Raw genomic sequence first — 14,292 nt, forward strand, 5'->3', positions numbered from 1 at the left:
CCTTCAGCCGGCTCCGCTCCCCCTCTCCTGGGCCGAGCACAGGCGAGAGCCCTGGCCCAGGAGCACCCACAGCAGCGGCACCCAGGCAGGGTGCCCAGGAACCCCCCTGAACTCACACGTCCTCTCGCGCCACCCAGTTTAAACAGGGATTGCTTCTGCCAACATCGTTTCCAAACTTGGTCTCCACGTTTTAAATCTAGTTTAGATGCGCGTTTTAGTTCGGCAGCATTGTGGAAACGATTCGTTTTCACGCTGGTTTCTGCACGAAGCAGCCTACAAGTCACCAACATACCCTGGCAACGGTGCAGGTCTAATTTTCAAGCCGTTTCCCCCTTGTTTTACACATTTAAAGCTGATCACTTCGTGTCTGTCATTTAAATGTTCTACACATTTAAGGCTGCAGAAACTTGACATCTCTCACTGTGGTTAACAGATTTTTCTGTTTTCTCATGCAATATTTTCATGGCCACTGTCTGTCCCATGTCCTTGTACTGTTACTTCACTGCTGTTCCTTGACTTCCCCACCTGCTTTGGCAAGGATCTCATACATCTTCATCTGGTTTTATCTCCCCATGGAAAGACAATACTTTTAATTAATTTGAGGCACATACAGTTCTTTAAACACGTATTTACAGTGTTTAAAGAGGAGTAACGTCTGCAGGCAGCAGCACTCCCAGTATCCTCAACAGTCCAGCTGTTTTTAAACGTATATGGGGACAGGCAAGAACCAGCTTTACACTCACACACACTCACAGAGGCATCTCCAACCTCCCCCCCCCCCCCCCCCCAGCCTTAAAACGCGTGCCATTTAAATCGCTGAATGAAAATTTTAAATAAATTCATTTTCAACAAAATAAACACGGCCCCGTCTGCCGCGGTGACGTCAGGCGCAGGGCGGGGCGGGGCTGCGCCTCGCGCTCCCTCAGAGTGGCGCTTCCCGCCGGCGGGCGCGGGCCTGCGGCGTGCCGCCTGTCGCCCTCGCCTCAGCGGGAGCCGGGCGTTATACGTGTCTTGCTCGGGCAGATACAGCCGCCTTTGGCTCTGCGGGTCGTGCTGCCGGGTAATGGAGGGCGTTCAGCAGCGCTGTGCGGGTGAAAGGGGCAGCTGCAGCCCGCGGAGACCGAACCGCTATCTCGGGTCGTTGCAGAAATAGGTCAACACATACAAAAAGTCTGAGGGAAATCCTTTAGGTTCTTGGAAGATCCTGAAGCGGGCGGCTGCGCTGAGCCTGTGGAGAAGGGGAGTCGCTTAGGACCAGCGTTCGGTGCCGTCTGGTCAGCCCGTTTAGTGGACGGGGGGTGGCGGGTGTGGGAGCTCTGGGGTTTTGTCATGCTTACAGCTCCTGTGGGTAGTATGCCCTTAAGTAAATAAGAGCATGCTTCACTGAAATACAGTCAAAGAATAATCATCAGTAGTTTCGTGTCAAAATAAGAGGATAGGTTGAGTAGGTTCATGCAGGGATTTTTTTCCTGAGTCCGGTGAAAATTTGGGAGACAGTAGCAGGCACAGAGGAGCCTCGGGGACTCTGGAAGATTGGCTGGGAGTCGGGGTACAGTGAGGTAACACCCTTAAATCAATAAGCTGAGGGGGTTCAGAGGCTGTTTCTAGCTCTGCTGCTGTGTGGATTAAATTAGTTCTTACTGTAGCTCCGCTGACCTGCTCCTATGATTGGAGCTAAGGAGGAGCAAATCTTTAATTTCTTTGCCACATGAGCTGGTGGATTATCTTTGTTCCTGAGTGCTTTGGGAAGAAGGATTGTCTCTGCCAAAGAGCAGCGTGGCGTGGCATCTGGCATGGCAGTCTCCCCGTGTCAGTCCTCCATGGCTGCTGCAATGAGTGAGAACAAAACCAGTTTCTAACAGGTGACTTTGTGTGTACATTCCTCTAATTTTGGAGTCTTGGGCTTGGCTGATGTTCATATAAATAACTCTTCCCAGGGGGACACTGCAGCATAAGTAACCTGGGGGGAAAAAAAAAAAAAAAAAAGTTATTAGGAGAATGGTTTATTTTAATAAACAGAGAAGCAAGTAGTTTGCTTCACTGTTGGTTTTCAAGCTTCTTTTCTTATGATGGGACAAAATTACCTTAGAAATGTTCCAGTTTTGCAAAATGCTACACAAATATGTGGTGATTACTCAAGAGTCATATAGAATTACTATGCTGCAAAATGTTTTTTGTTTATGTCGTCCCTTATCAAATATCATTTTGGGGGAAAAATGTAGGGATAAAAACAACTTGAAACAGCTTTCTGGGCAGGAAGTTGTTACACCTATTTCAGTACTATTCAAGAAGTTTGTAGAAGGAAAACATTTATTTGTGTTGTAGACTGCACACTGTAAGGGTTTTTTCTAATTTTTTGAAGCACTGTTATAGTGGATAGTTTTAATGGTTGCACAGAAGAAAAAAAGAAACTCAAGACACCAAATGAAAAAGTTGCTTCTCAAATTGTTGTTTCCACCTGGCTCTGGAAGTCAGTGGGTTACAAGTATATGATAAATTGAAAGCACTTAAACTAAAATGCCTGTAGAGAAATTAAAACAGGAATGGCAGTGCTGCATTTACATTAATTAAACAAGAAAGTACTGGAAATAATTATCAGAAGATATAAATCTAAAGTGGTTATTTAGTGCAGATTTAATTTTGAGGCATACTAAACTACCTTAGCAAGGGCAGAGCCTCTCTTTTATCATTATGGTGGGACTGATTTTTTTTAAACTAGCTTTGGATATAGTTAACTTCATTTTTAAAACCTACATGTGCTGTACAATCAACAGAGCAGAAATTGCAGCTGGTTGTTCAGAGGAAAAAAATACAGCTTAAAGTTTTTTAATAAAAGTACCGGCCCCACCTCTGTAACTGCCAGGTAGGATTAAAAAGAAAATACTGGTTAGATAACGTCAACGCACTGTTCCCTGGTGGCATCAGGGAAAAAATATTGTCGCTGTTGAGATGTTGAAAAAGTTCCCAAATCCGGTGGAAACAGCAAGGATTTCAGATTTAACTCCTGTTTGGTGCCTGATGTTTGGGTGGGTTTGTTTTTCCTCTGTGCAGGGGACTCAGAGTGTGGGGGGTGTTGAGAGGGACTTGAGCTTCAAAGGGTGGAGAGCTGCTCTCTGGGCAGGGGATGCGCTCGCAGCCCTGTCTGGGCAATCGCAGCAGAGCATGAGTTAACAGTGAAATAATTAATGTTGTTAAACTGATGTTAATTATTTATACAGGTCCAAGCTCGCACTTGTTTGTTACAGCAGGCCTTCTCCCTTTCGAATTAGCTGGAGCTAAATATAAACTGTATAAAGCTAGAGGAGCAGCAGTGGAATGCAAAATCAAAACGAGTGTGTGATGGGAGGAGGAGGAAAACACAGAAGAGAGGATTGCTCGGCAGGAACCACTTCTCAGTAGTGTGGAGAATAATGTTTTAGTGGCTGGGGAACGATAGTTTCTTATTACCGGACCTCTTTGAAAAGCTTGTTCCCTTGCAGTGTCAGACTCTACGTGAATTCACGTATCTCTCCTTTCATGTCTGAATGTTTTCACTGAGGTGGGACGTTGGGTTAAAAAGCGTTCAGAGCCTAAGTTCTTGCACAGTAAAATCTTGACCTGTGCGAGGTACCAGTTCAGCGCAGTTCTCAGGTCAGTCCGCATCTAAAATAACCCTTGTCAGTGGAGCTGCTGCAGCGTGGGCTTGTCACAGGCTTTGGCAAAAAGCAGTTACGAGATTTGTGCTATATTAAACCCAGGATCGATGCTCTTCAGGCACACGGATGGCTGGCGGCAAAAGAAATGGGCAGAGGATGAAGACGATGTTTATTTCTGTCACTTTGAGTCTCATGATGTTTTGACCTCTTTAAAACCATCTCAAAGAAAAGCAAGGAGGCTACATGTAATCACACAAATCCAAGTTCTGGGGCTAACTTCCAAGGCTCCCCAGAAGAATTAGGTCATGACTTCAAAGAGATCTGCTCAAGGCTGTTGGAGCAAGGGGATTAAAAAAACCAAAACCAACACCACTTCCCTGGTTCCCCACCACCTTCCTCCAGTGCATGAGCCAATGGGGTACAGAAATTTTTCCTAAAATGATTTCTGACTCTCCATGCACGTGTATGCCAGCGTCTTCATGCGGTTTAAGTTGTGATGTTTAAATTTGCTGTTCCCTCCCTCAGCCCTCCGTGTATTTAGGGGCCACGCCAGCCCCGTTTCCCGGCCTGGAGGGGCTCTGCGCGGCGGGTACCCCGGCTCCTTGAGCCACTTCAAGGTTCTTTAGTAGCGCTAAATTAGAAGCAGGGCTTCAAAAAAAAAAAAAAAAAAAAAAAAAAAAAAGTTAAAAAAAATTTTCCAGCAGTGGAAGGAGGGGCGTGAAGCCGTTGTGATGACAAGCCCACGGAGCTGCACCGTCCGACCCCGCACCCTTTATCCGAACACCATCAGAGGCTCCGCGGGTGCGGAGCTGCGCGCACGCGCCTCCCCCCGCCCCCCCCCCCCCAAAAAAGCGACGTCGGGCGGCCCCGCCCCCCGCGGAGGGAGACGCCATTGCGGGTTGTTTGTGCAGGCGGGCGGCGGCGGAGGGAGGAGGCGGCGCTGCGGCCGCGGACTCTTTTTTCACCGCAGCGATCATGTCCACCCCGGCGCGGCGCAGGCTGATGCGCGACTTCAAGAGGTGAGCGGGGACACCCCCACACCCCCTCCACGTTCCGGGTATACCCCCCCCCACACACACACACACCCCACACCCCCCCTAAACGTTCACTCCCACGGAGGACAGGGCCGGCCTGGCAGCGGGGGGGACTCGCCGCCTTGCTGCGGGCCGGAGCCGGCTGGTTGCGGGGCCGGGGGTCGGGCTCGCACCTCCGGGCTGCCCCGGGGGAGTGGGGGTGGGCGCCGTTCCCGCGGGGAGCGGCAGGGCGGGGGGTCGGCGCGTCCCGGGCCTCCCTCCGGCCCCGCTCCTTTGTGCTGGGGGTTGTCACGAAGCCCCTTTTCCCCGGGTCCTCCCCGGGGCGAGGGGTGAGCTTGGCCGCTTCGGGTGGTGGGGCTTGGGGAGTGCCCGCGGGGAGCCCCTGTCCCACTCCTCGGGGGGTGACGGGGGCGGGGGGGGGGTCCCGCCGGGCAGGGCCGGCTTTGTTTGCGCTGGGAGCCGAGGCCTCGCCCGTGAGCTGACGGCTGGGGGCGTCTGAGGATAAAAGTTGAAGCGGTGCCTTCAAAACCAGGGCAACGCCGGCCCCCCTCCCCCGCGAGGGAAGGGCCCCGGCCGGGGGAGCCTCCCCGGGGGGAAGGGGGTTAATAGGGCGGGAAACGAACTGGTGGTGCTGGGCTGTCGGGTGCACCTTACTGGTGCCCGGGAAGGGCCCGGTGGTGCGGAGCTGGCCGAGGCTGGAGGTTTGTACCGTGCTTCCCTCCCCCGGGATACCGGAGGTGTTTGGCCCGGTTTTCTGAACAGGCTTTAGATGCGTTTGAGGTTTGTTGGGCTGACGGTTTCTGAAAATAACTATAATTCGGGACGGGCATCTAAAAATGAAGTGCAGAGGACTGGCAAACGCTTCATTTGTCTGTATGTAAGAAAAAGCAAACCGCCCTTTAATGTTTTTATGCACATGCTATTCTGTCTAAAGTTTACAATCATGAGTAATCTTTTGTATAATATATACAACTGCTAAAGAAGCAAGTTTCTAGTTGCACTCTTCTAAATGTTAATGACTGAACCACAGACTCTAGAATAATTTATTTCCAGTCTGACATGTAAACATTTATAATAGAGAGTGTGGAAAACGGTGAGGGGATTCTTTTGTAAGCTTTACAATGTCATAGGATATCTCTGGACTGGAGTTGCTCCTAAGTTGGAGGTGAGTCAGCTTTGATAGTGCCTCTTTTTTTAGCATAGTTATGTTATACCAGTACCTGAAAATACAGTAGTAGACAGTTGTTGTGTATTGTAGTTCTTTACGTGACTGCATGTAAAGCAACAGTGGTAAAAGCCTGATTTGTGAGTCTACACAAAGTTGGATGTTTTTGAGATGTGGAGCCCACTGCAGTGTTTGGGTGTTGGTGTTTGCTAAGTGGGTGTTGCTGGATTCCTGTTCAAATCAAAACAGGATATTCAGTTTTTTTTTATTGTATTAGGTTACACAGATGACATGAAGCAGTGATTTTTTTCAGGGTGAGGAACTAAGTAATTTTTCAGGATTGCAATCAGACTGTTTTTATTATTTTTATAATCTTAGAAGGACTCGTAATAATTTTGAAATTTAAGGTGGAGAGAAGACTTTACAGCTGTGGAAAAGTATAAGCAAGTAAACACAACTTAAAACAAATTTATTTATCAAATATGACAACTTTAATACCCCAAAATTGATGTAACTTTTTAATATCTTTTTTTTTTTTTTTTTACTTTTCTCTTTCCTACTGTAAGGTATTTGTTTAGCCTTATGTTACTTATACCTTATACTGAAAAGGCAGACCATGTGCTGGGAACTCTGATTCTCTTTATTAAATGTGAACTCCTTTTGCACACTGTGATTGTCAAGAGCAGTGAAGAGAGAACAGTTCAACAGATTTTGTATCTCATTTAATTTGTTTGACTAAACCAACAGAAAAAGAAGTTGTTTATGTTTTTTTTTTTTTTTTTTCTGTTAAAAAGGATTACAAATACTGCATTTTCCCTAGATGTTTAAGATTTCCAGGAGCTTTTTGGCTCAGTCTAATTTCCAGTCCTTGCCACAAGCTTTCTTTAGTTAGACCCTTTGACAGCAGGGTGCACATGAGCTTTTAAATTGATCTCACAAGGAAAGGCATCCTTCAGATGCATTTGTTGGGCTGAACGCTTAGACATTATTGTTGGCGTGCAGCCTGGCTGTCATGTAGGAAGAAGTCCCGTTCCTGCTCTCCCTGACCAAAATAGTAGGTGATTATGCTGTTGATACTAAGATGATACTGAACTGTGTGTGCTTGGAGAGCAAGGATGTAAACACAGAGTTGAGAGGGGATCTGAGCTGCAAACGGTGAGCCCTGCTTCTGGGCTGCCTCTGTAGGGCAGCGCCGTTGCTCAGCATCTGTTGCAGTTTTATCCCAGGCTTAGGTGGTGCAAATGCAGGAGGATGCATGGCTGTACACCAGTGTCAGCTCTGATTAAATCTGCATTTACACACCGACACTGAGTCAGAATTTATCCCTTGGTCTGCAGCGCTTTTGGTGGCGACTTGTTCACAAGTGTACTGTGATGTGGTCAAATCTCATGTTAACACTAAAGAATTGCTTTTGAAGCAAGGGCAGTCACTGCCTTTTTATTCTTGCATAACTCAAGAGGCTGAAAAGGCAGGGTGGGTAGGAGCTGTCACTGAAGGGGTTTGATGGGGCAAAGTGCTCGTCAGGTGATGGGGGCTTGCTGGTTTATATTGTTAAGGGTTTTTTGTGATCCTTAACAGAAACATCAGTATGCAGAAGGAGAGTATCTGGATCCTATTCTTTGGTTGCAATACAGATTTCTATTCGTCCAAGTTTATGTGGCTTTAAGTAATGTTCTTTACCCTAGTCCAAGGATTAAGGAACTAAAAAGAATTTAAAATGCTTCCATGATTACTTTAGAGATAAACACGTTTGTGGAACTGGTTAGAGGGAGCAGTACATGGATTTTCTCCTCGCTCCCTTTTGAAGCGATCAGCTTGCCGGTCAAAACAGGCTTACACCACATTTAGCCGCATGGAGCACATGGATTTGGGAATGCAGGAAAGGCTCCCCTGACAGTCCCTTGTGCTTAGTCCCAGCAAGTGTGCTGTGTGTCACTGGCTGCTCTTCAGCTCCTGTTTGTGGCTGTGACTTTTTTTTTCTCTTTTTCACATTGTGGCAGCCAGAAGCAGTTGCTCTTTCATAGTTCACTATGTAGTACTGTAAATCCCAGCTGTATGTGCTGCTTTAAATTATACTTAGAGCTAATGCTTTGCTCCCTGCACACTGAATCTGACCTGTTGGGCCATTGTAGTGTGTTGGTATAATACGTGAGAAAATCCCATAGGTTTGTCTTTTGGCGTATTGATAATCTGTGTGTAATGCTTTGTGTATTCTCTGATTTGAAATGAGAAAATACTCACAAAATCTGGATGTTACTGTTAAATTATACTTGTAGGTGGAAGTATTTCACTTATATAAGGCTTGTCATTCTATATTTGTAATTCTTAGATTGCAAGAAGACCCTCCTGTGGGTGTCAGTGGTGCACCATCTGAGAATAATATAATGCAGTGGAATGCAGTTATATTTGGGTAAGAGTTTTTGATCACTATAAAATTCTATATCAAAGGGCTAAATATAACAAAATCTGGGTTTTGTTTTTACAATTACTCTCTTTTATGTGCATAAAGTCAGGAAACTTAGATGAATGACCAAGTGTGCTGTTGTGGTAAAAAATCTGTTTTCAGGGGTTATACAGAATGTGGAGGAATTAAGATTGGTTCATCTTTTTGGTTAACAAAAGGTTGCATATGGCTTAATAAATAGGTTAGACTTTGTAGGAGTTGAGTTATGAAAAAGCAGGCTTCCTCTTTAAAGTACATAAGAGCCGCATGTTCTTGGCCATGAAATCCAGATGTATTAGCAGGGGCTGGATTGATTCCCAGTAGAACGGGGTACAGGTTCTGTCTAGGAGTTATATTATGTATCCTACAGAACAGGAACTGGCTTAGTACCCTTTCACAAAACTGAAGTATGCTTGCTAGTAACTTGCTCATTAATTCCAATCTAGTCATATAATGGCATATGTATTGTTTGGGATGATGATAAAGTAGATATTTTGACTAGCAGAGTGACTATGGGAAAGTGTCTTAGATATGACAAAGCTTTCGGAGGTTGCCTCTGGATACTTCTCTAAATATTTAAATTATTGCCTCTACCTATATCTTGGGGAGGATGGGGAAGAAGATAGAACTTTATTATGCCTGTTTAGAAGTAGGTAATGATCATTTTTTAACTGGAGTTTATTTTTAAAACCTTTCAGGCCAGAAGGGACACCTTTTGAAGATGGTAAGCTGTTAACTTTTATATCCTCTGTCATCCTTATAAATATTGCCAGTATTAACATTGTTCTGCTTTGAAAAAATAATAGATGGTATCTGTATACAATTTGGAACAAACTAAGTAAGCACATGAAGGACTAAAGTCTTGTTGGCTATAAAAATACGTATTTTGATGTAAGCAATGTCTTGTCGTAGTGGTTGATGGTTAGTTAGAAAGCTGTGAAGCAGTGCTTATGTCAAGACTTGTTTATAAATATACGCTAGAGCTTTTAGTGGGGGAAGTTGGTCTAATGCTGCCAGATGTGTTTCCACATCTCCGTAGCTAAGCTCAACAAGACTGTGCTTTTCTAGTTTCATCTTTGTGGCATGTTTGATTCATCTCTGTTCTCCTAATTAAGAACAGGTGAAAAATCTTGAATTGTTCTGAATATAGAACTCAGTGAGGGGGAGCGAATACCGAATTTGTACATAAACATGAAAGTTGGTGTGTAATGAGCCTCCCTTAGGCATATGAGGAATAATGAGTTTAATAATTATAGTATTATTGCAGTAATCAGCAGCAGATGGGTTTTTCTCTGTGTTGGGTTGGAGGAGTTACAGTAAATTATTCACTGATCCATAATAAAAGTTTTCAGTGAATCAGTCGTGAGCTCCAACGACTCAGATTGCTGATTATGAAATTCCAGTGTTTCTTTGCTGGCACCACAGTGCGTTCTTAATGAAACGCCTTAAAGTCACCAAAATCCATGGAACCAGCAAGTTGGGTCACAGAAAAAGGGGAGGGCAGTGGGATAACTGATGTTGGCTCTAGCTGCCTTTGCCATGTACACAGTGAGTTTCCAAGCTTCTGCCTAGCTGCTGCTGCTGCTGCGTTTATTACTGTCACAAAGTATTAGTTCCATAGTTCCATTATCACCTGAAGTATGTGAAAAGAAGCCAGACTCAGTGTTGTTTATATAAATGCTGAGAAGAAATATTGATTGTGGAGCACATAAATTGACTTGTGCTGTATATGCTTCTGGAAGTGTTCTTTTGTTGTCAGTTATCTGATTGTATTTATGTTTGTTTGGACAGGTACTTTTAAACTAGTAATAGAATTTTCCGAAGAATATCCAAATAAGCCTCCAACTGTTAGGTTTTTATCAAAAATGTTCCATCCAAATGGTAAGTAAATCATTTTTATTTAGCCATAATACCCATTAAATGTTATGGTGTGGTCATGTGTTCTGTGAAGCACCAGAATGCTTAACAGCTCTCTATCTCTCTTCATTGCTACCTCCTAAGTAGATGACTAAGACAGCAACTGCTTGATGAAAAATTAAGAATTATAATGCTATTAAGAAGCAGCTATCTGTCTCTTTCTAATCAATATATAGCCTCAGTAGAAAAGCCTGTGAGCACTTTCAGCAGCAGCTGCACTTAGGTTGGCTTAAAGAGGCAATTCTGGTTGCAGATTCCTGCCCCCTTCCATTTAACAGCAATTGTGTATGTGCAGCCACATGGTGAATTGGAGCAGGGAACTGATCAAGCCAAATGTCATTTATTTCTGTCGGGCGAGATTTCAGCCAAGTCCCTGCCTTCGTTTGGTTCACTGTCCCAACCAGTACTACAGGGAAGGTGAGACTGCAGAGTGGTAGGGGAGTGCAGAGGAGGAGGTTGACCCAAACTTGGGGATGAGTGCAGCACTATGAGAGTGCCGTGGTTCCTGCTCCAGCACTTGATACCTTTTATTCAGTTATTTTCACATGCAGAAAACACAAACCAAACCTTTTACTTTTCCAAGCCCCTCTGTAGCAAAGGTGGGTAAGATTGAATTTTGAGAGTTGAAGCATAAGCCTGTTCCAGCATTTCTTGTAGCTTGAGCCCTCCTTGAACAGAGACTGATCTTGGCTTCAGTTCTGTGACGACTTAGACAGTGCTGTCTGACCATCTGTCACGTAATATGCAGCCAGTGTGCCTCTGACAGGGGTTTGGTAATTTGTTGGGTCTTACTGGCTTGAACATGCTAGAAGATGGGGGTTGAGGGAGTTTGAGTGGCGAATCTAATTCCTACAGGCTCTTGTACTAAGACTGCTGATAGGTATCCAGGCAGAAGTAGGATTTCAGGCATGCTTTTCAGTATTTTCTATTATCTGCCTTAGTGTCTCTCAGAGTGACTGCACACTATGTCAAAACGGGGCAAGAACTCCACGCATTCAGTGCGTGAGCCCGTTCTGCCTGTGAGATCCTCGGCTGGTGCAGTGGGTCCCACTCCTGCAGTAAATGCTTGCTGCTCTCTGGGAGGCGTCTCCTCTGCATGTGTGTCTGGGCCAGTCACGCAAGAGGAGCAAGAAACCAAGTCTACCTGTTCCTGTGCTAATGCCATAATCTTTAGACCTTTCTTCTTCCTTCTTTTCCTCATAAGTATTCTATTACTTCCAGTAATATATCTCCTTCAAAATACAAGGTGTCAAACTCCAGAAGATTGAGAGACATAACTGCTGTCCTCTTTTCTAGAGCATTAATGTAAGGACAGACTGGATTAGAACAGTAACTCTGCCTTGAACAGTACATAATGAACAAACTATAAACCTGATAGTTTCTAAATGATATTTATGTTGTGTTTACAGTTTATGCGGATGGTAGCATATGTTTAGATATTCTTCAGAATCGCTGGAGTCCAACATATGATGTTTCATCTATTTTAACTTCAATTCAGGTAACTTTGAATCTATCTTAGTGAGTAATTATGTTGTTAGTCTCTATTCCAGAATATGTGTCTCGGCGTTGGGGCTACCCAGTTATCTATGTCAAGGGAGACTCCGAATCCCTGTGAGCTAAGCAATAGCTTTTTAGTCCAAATAAAGGCTAAGGTGCTGACCTATGTAATTACTAGGTTTGAGCTACAAAACTGCCATTAGATATTTTTTTTTTACAGGAAAACAGTTATTGGATTCCTTTTTAACTGTTTTTAGTCAAGATAGGACATCAGAGGTAGAAATTTGCCTAGTCTTTGAAACTCTAACCTTTATCTTGAAGCTTTGCCTTATGAAGTCATCTGGGAGACAATACAGCTGAAACTTACTTTACTTGGAATAAGTAAAAATGGCCTGGCACAGCAAAAATGTACATTTTCTTTTCTCCTATGTGATTGTTTTTATTTTTCTACAGCGAAATTTTGTAGGAGGCATCTTAAGCCCATCTTTATGTCTGAATGACAATAGTAGTGTAATTGCCAAATAATCAATTAGCAATACTGCTACTGCGCACAAATGACCATGTATCTGTTAGGTCTGTGAACCTAGAAGTGTATGCGGTGCTAATGCTTATGCAGTGTATAATTTGAGGTTCAGTAGTGTAGTTATGGGTGTCTAACCATGGGTTTAACTGTTTGTTTTTGTTTTTTTTTTTTTTTTTTTGTCAATTGGACTCTTCTGAGTCATGTCTGCCTCCTGAAACAGTTTTGATTTGAAAGGTACAAGTTGATTTTTCCGTGATTTAAAATATGTTGGTTTGTCTCATGCTTTGCTTTCTTCTTTTTACAGTCTCTGCTTGATGAACCTAATCCAAACAGTCCAGCAAACAGTCAGGCAGCACAACTTTATCAGGAGAACAAACGTGAATATGAGAAAAGAGTTTCAGCTATTGTCGAACAAAGTTGGAATGATTCGTAACAGCTGCTTTGTTATTCTCCGTCCTCATAATCATTATGTACAATTTAATTCAATAGAAAGGCTACCAGAAATTTCAAGTGCCACAGTTCTAAGAATTTGCATAAAAACTCATTTGCAAACAAAATTAAGCCCTCCAGTTTAGGAAACTTAAAAGCTTGTGTATCTTGATTAACGTACTTTTTATTGCATGGTATGAACTAAGTTATTGCTACATAAATTTGTAATATATCCTGTTTGTATTTTTTTTCCAAGTGTATAATGTTGGTGTGGAGTTTTCATGACAGAATATACACATTTTGTAAATCTGTACTTTTTCAAATATTGAATGCCTTATTTTTGAATTCTTTAGATTTTTAAATTGGAGAAAAAGCACTTAAAGTTTTTATATATAAATATTTCATGTAAAACTGTTAAATACATAACCTTAGTGCAAGACATTCTGCTCTCGCTCTGTATCTCTTTGAAAGGGCTCATTTTTAGTCCAGTTTTTCTTTTGGTACATGCGGATTATACCATGCACTTTACCAACAGAGAAGTTAATCCATGATGTAACTGTTTTCACTGGATGTTTCTGCTTCTGCACCAGAGCTTAAACTGATTCTGTGTGTCCTCAGTTGTATGAGGAAGAGAAGTGTTGGTGGCTGCCAGCTTACAAATAGGGAAACAGATGTAACTATTTTGCCAGAAGTCCCACTATAAACCAGTGGCAGAGTTGCAAATAGGACCTGGATGACCAGGCTTGATGATAATGTATTCTAATAACTTCTATTTTTCAGGGAGATTGTATTTTACCAAGTTGTAAGATGTTGCCATCTAGATCTGTCCTATATTCGCATGCAGATACTGTAATATAGTTTTGAATATCTTCTAATAATTAAAAAGGTGTTCCATTAGTTTCCCTTGGGGGTAGGAAGAAAATTAACCAGCAACAGAAGAAAACATGCCTGCAGATTTAATGGAGTTATTCTTTAAAACCTGGCTGCATACCATGTGGTCAGGTCTTGTCTGTATCACAGAGGTTCCACATATTCTTAAATTGCCAGTTTTAAAGTAGTTTGGTTTTATTTTTGTAAATGTCAATGTGATGATTTCTCACTGTGTTCTGTAAACCAGGCTGGATGACTACAGTAAATAATTAGGTTGGTTTTCTTTTTTTTTTTCTCCCATCAGCAAAATTGTAATCCCTTTGTCATAATTCCAAGCAGTGTTACATATGTATGAAAACCCCGCAAATCCCATAACAAAATACAGCTCAGTGTTGCCTGAAAAGCAGTGGAAATTTATTTCAGCTAAAAGAGAAAATGTTTATTTGCAATAGTTATTACTAAAAGTTAGTCTCTGTTAAAGAAAAACAGGATTATCAGTTTACACCTCACTTGCTCGTAAAGTTGCTTTGTAATTCATAGGAGCAGCACTATGAAGTTTAGAAACAGCAGTAATACTAATCAAACCATTCTGTGTTTGTAGCCTGTGGAGCAAAACTGTTCTTAGATAAGAACTGTTAAAAAACTGTAGTTAGTGTGCAGAGACTTAGAAACATTTGTGCAGTCTTGATAAGTCAGCTTGCTTTCCTTGAGTCAGTTAATTTGTGTTTAAAAATTCTTCAATCTACGTATAATTATTAACAGAAACTCCAAAGGGTACA

At 43.0% G+C, this 14,292-nt stretch overlaps 1 protein-coding gene across 1 annotated transcript; it reads left to right on the forward strand.

Annotated features, from left to right (window-relative positions):
* Positions 1-4,227: 4,227 nt before the first annotated feature.
* Positions 4,228-13,916, forward strand: UBE2B (ubiquitin conjugating enzyme E2 B). The gene is made up of 6 exons (XM_042790191.1): positions 4,228-4,654; positions 8,164-8,244; positions 8,976-9,001; positions 10,069-10,158; positions 11,604-11,692; positions 12,519-13,916. The coding sequence occupies exons 1-6, from the start codon at positions 4,611-4,613 to the stop codon at positions 12,645-12,647; spliced, it is 459 nt and encodes a 152-aa protein (XP_042646125.1). The 5' UTR covers positions 4,228-4,610; the 3' UTR covers positions 12,648-13,916.
* The last annotated feature ends 376 nt before the right edge of the window (positions 13,917-14,292 follow it).

Source organism: Tyto alba, unplaced genomic scaffold, assembly GCF_018691265.1.
Source record: "Tyto alba isolate M040663 unplaced genomic scaffold, T.alba_DEE_v4.0 Super-Scaffold_17, whole genome shotgun sequence".
NCBI lineage: Eukaryota > Metazoa > Chordata > Aves > Strigiformes > Tytonidae > Tyto > Tyto alba.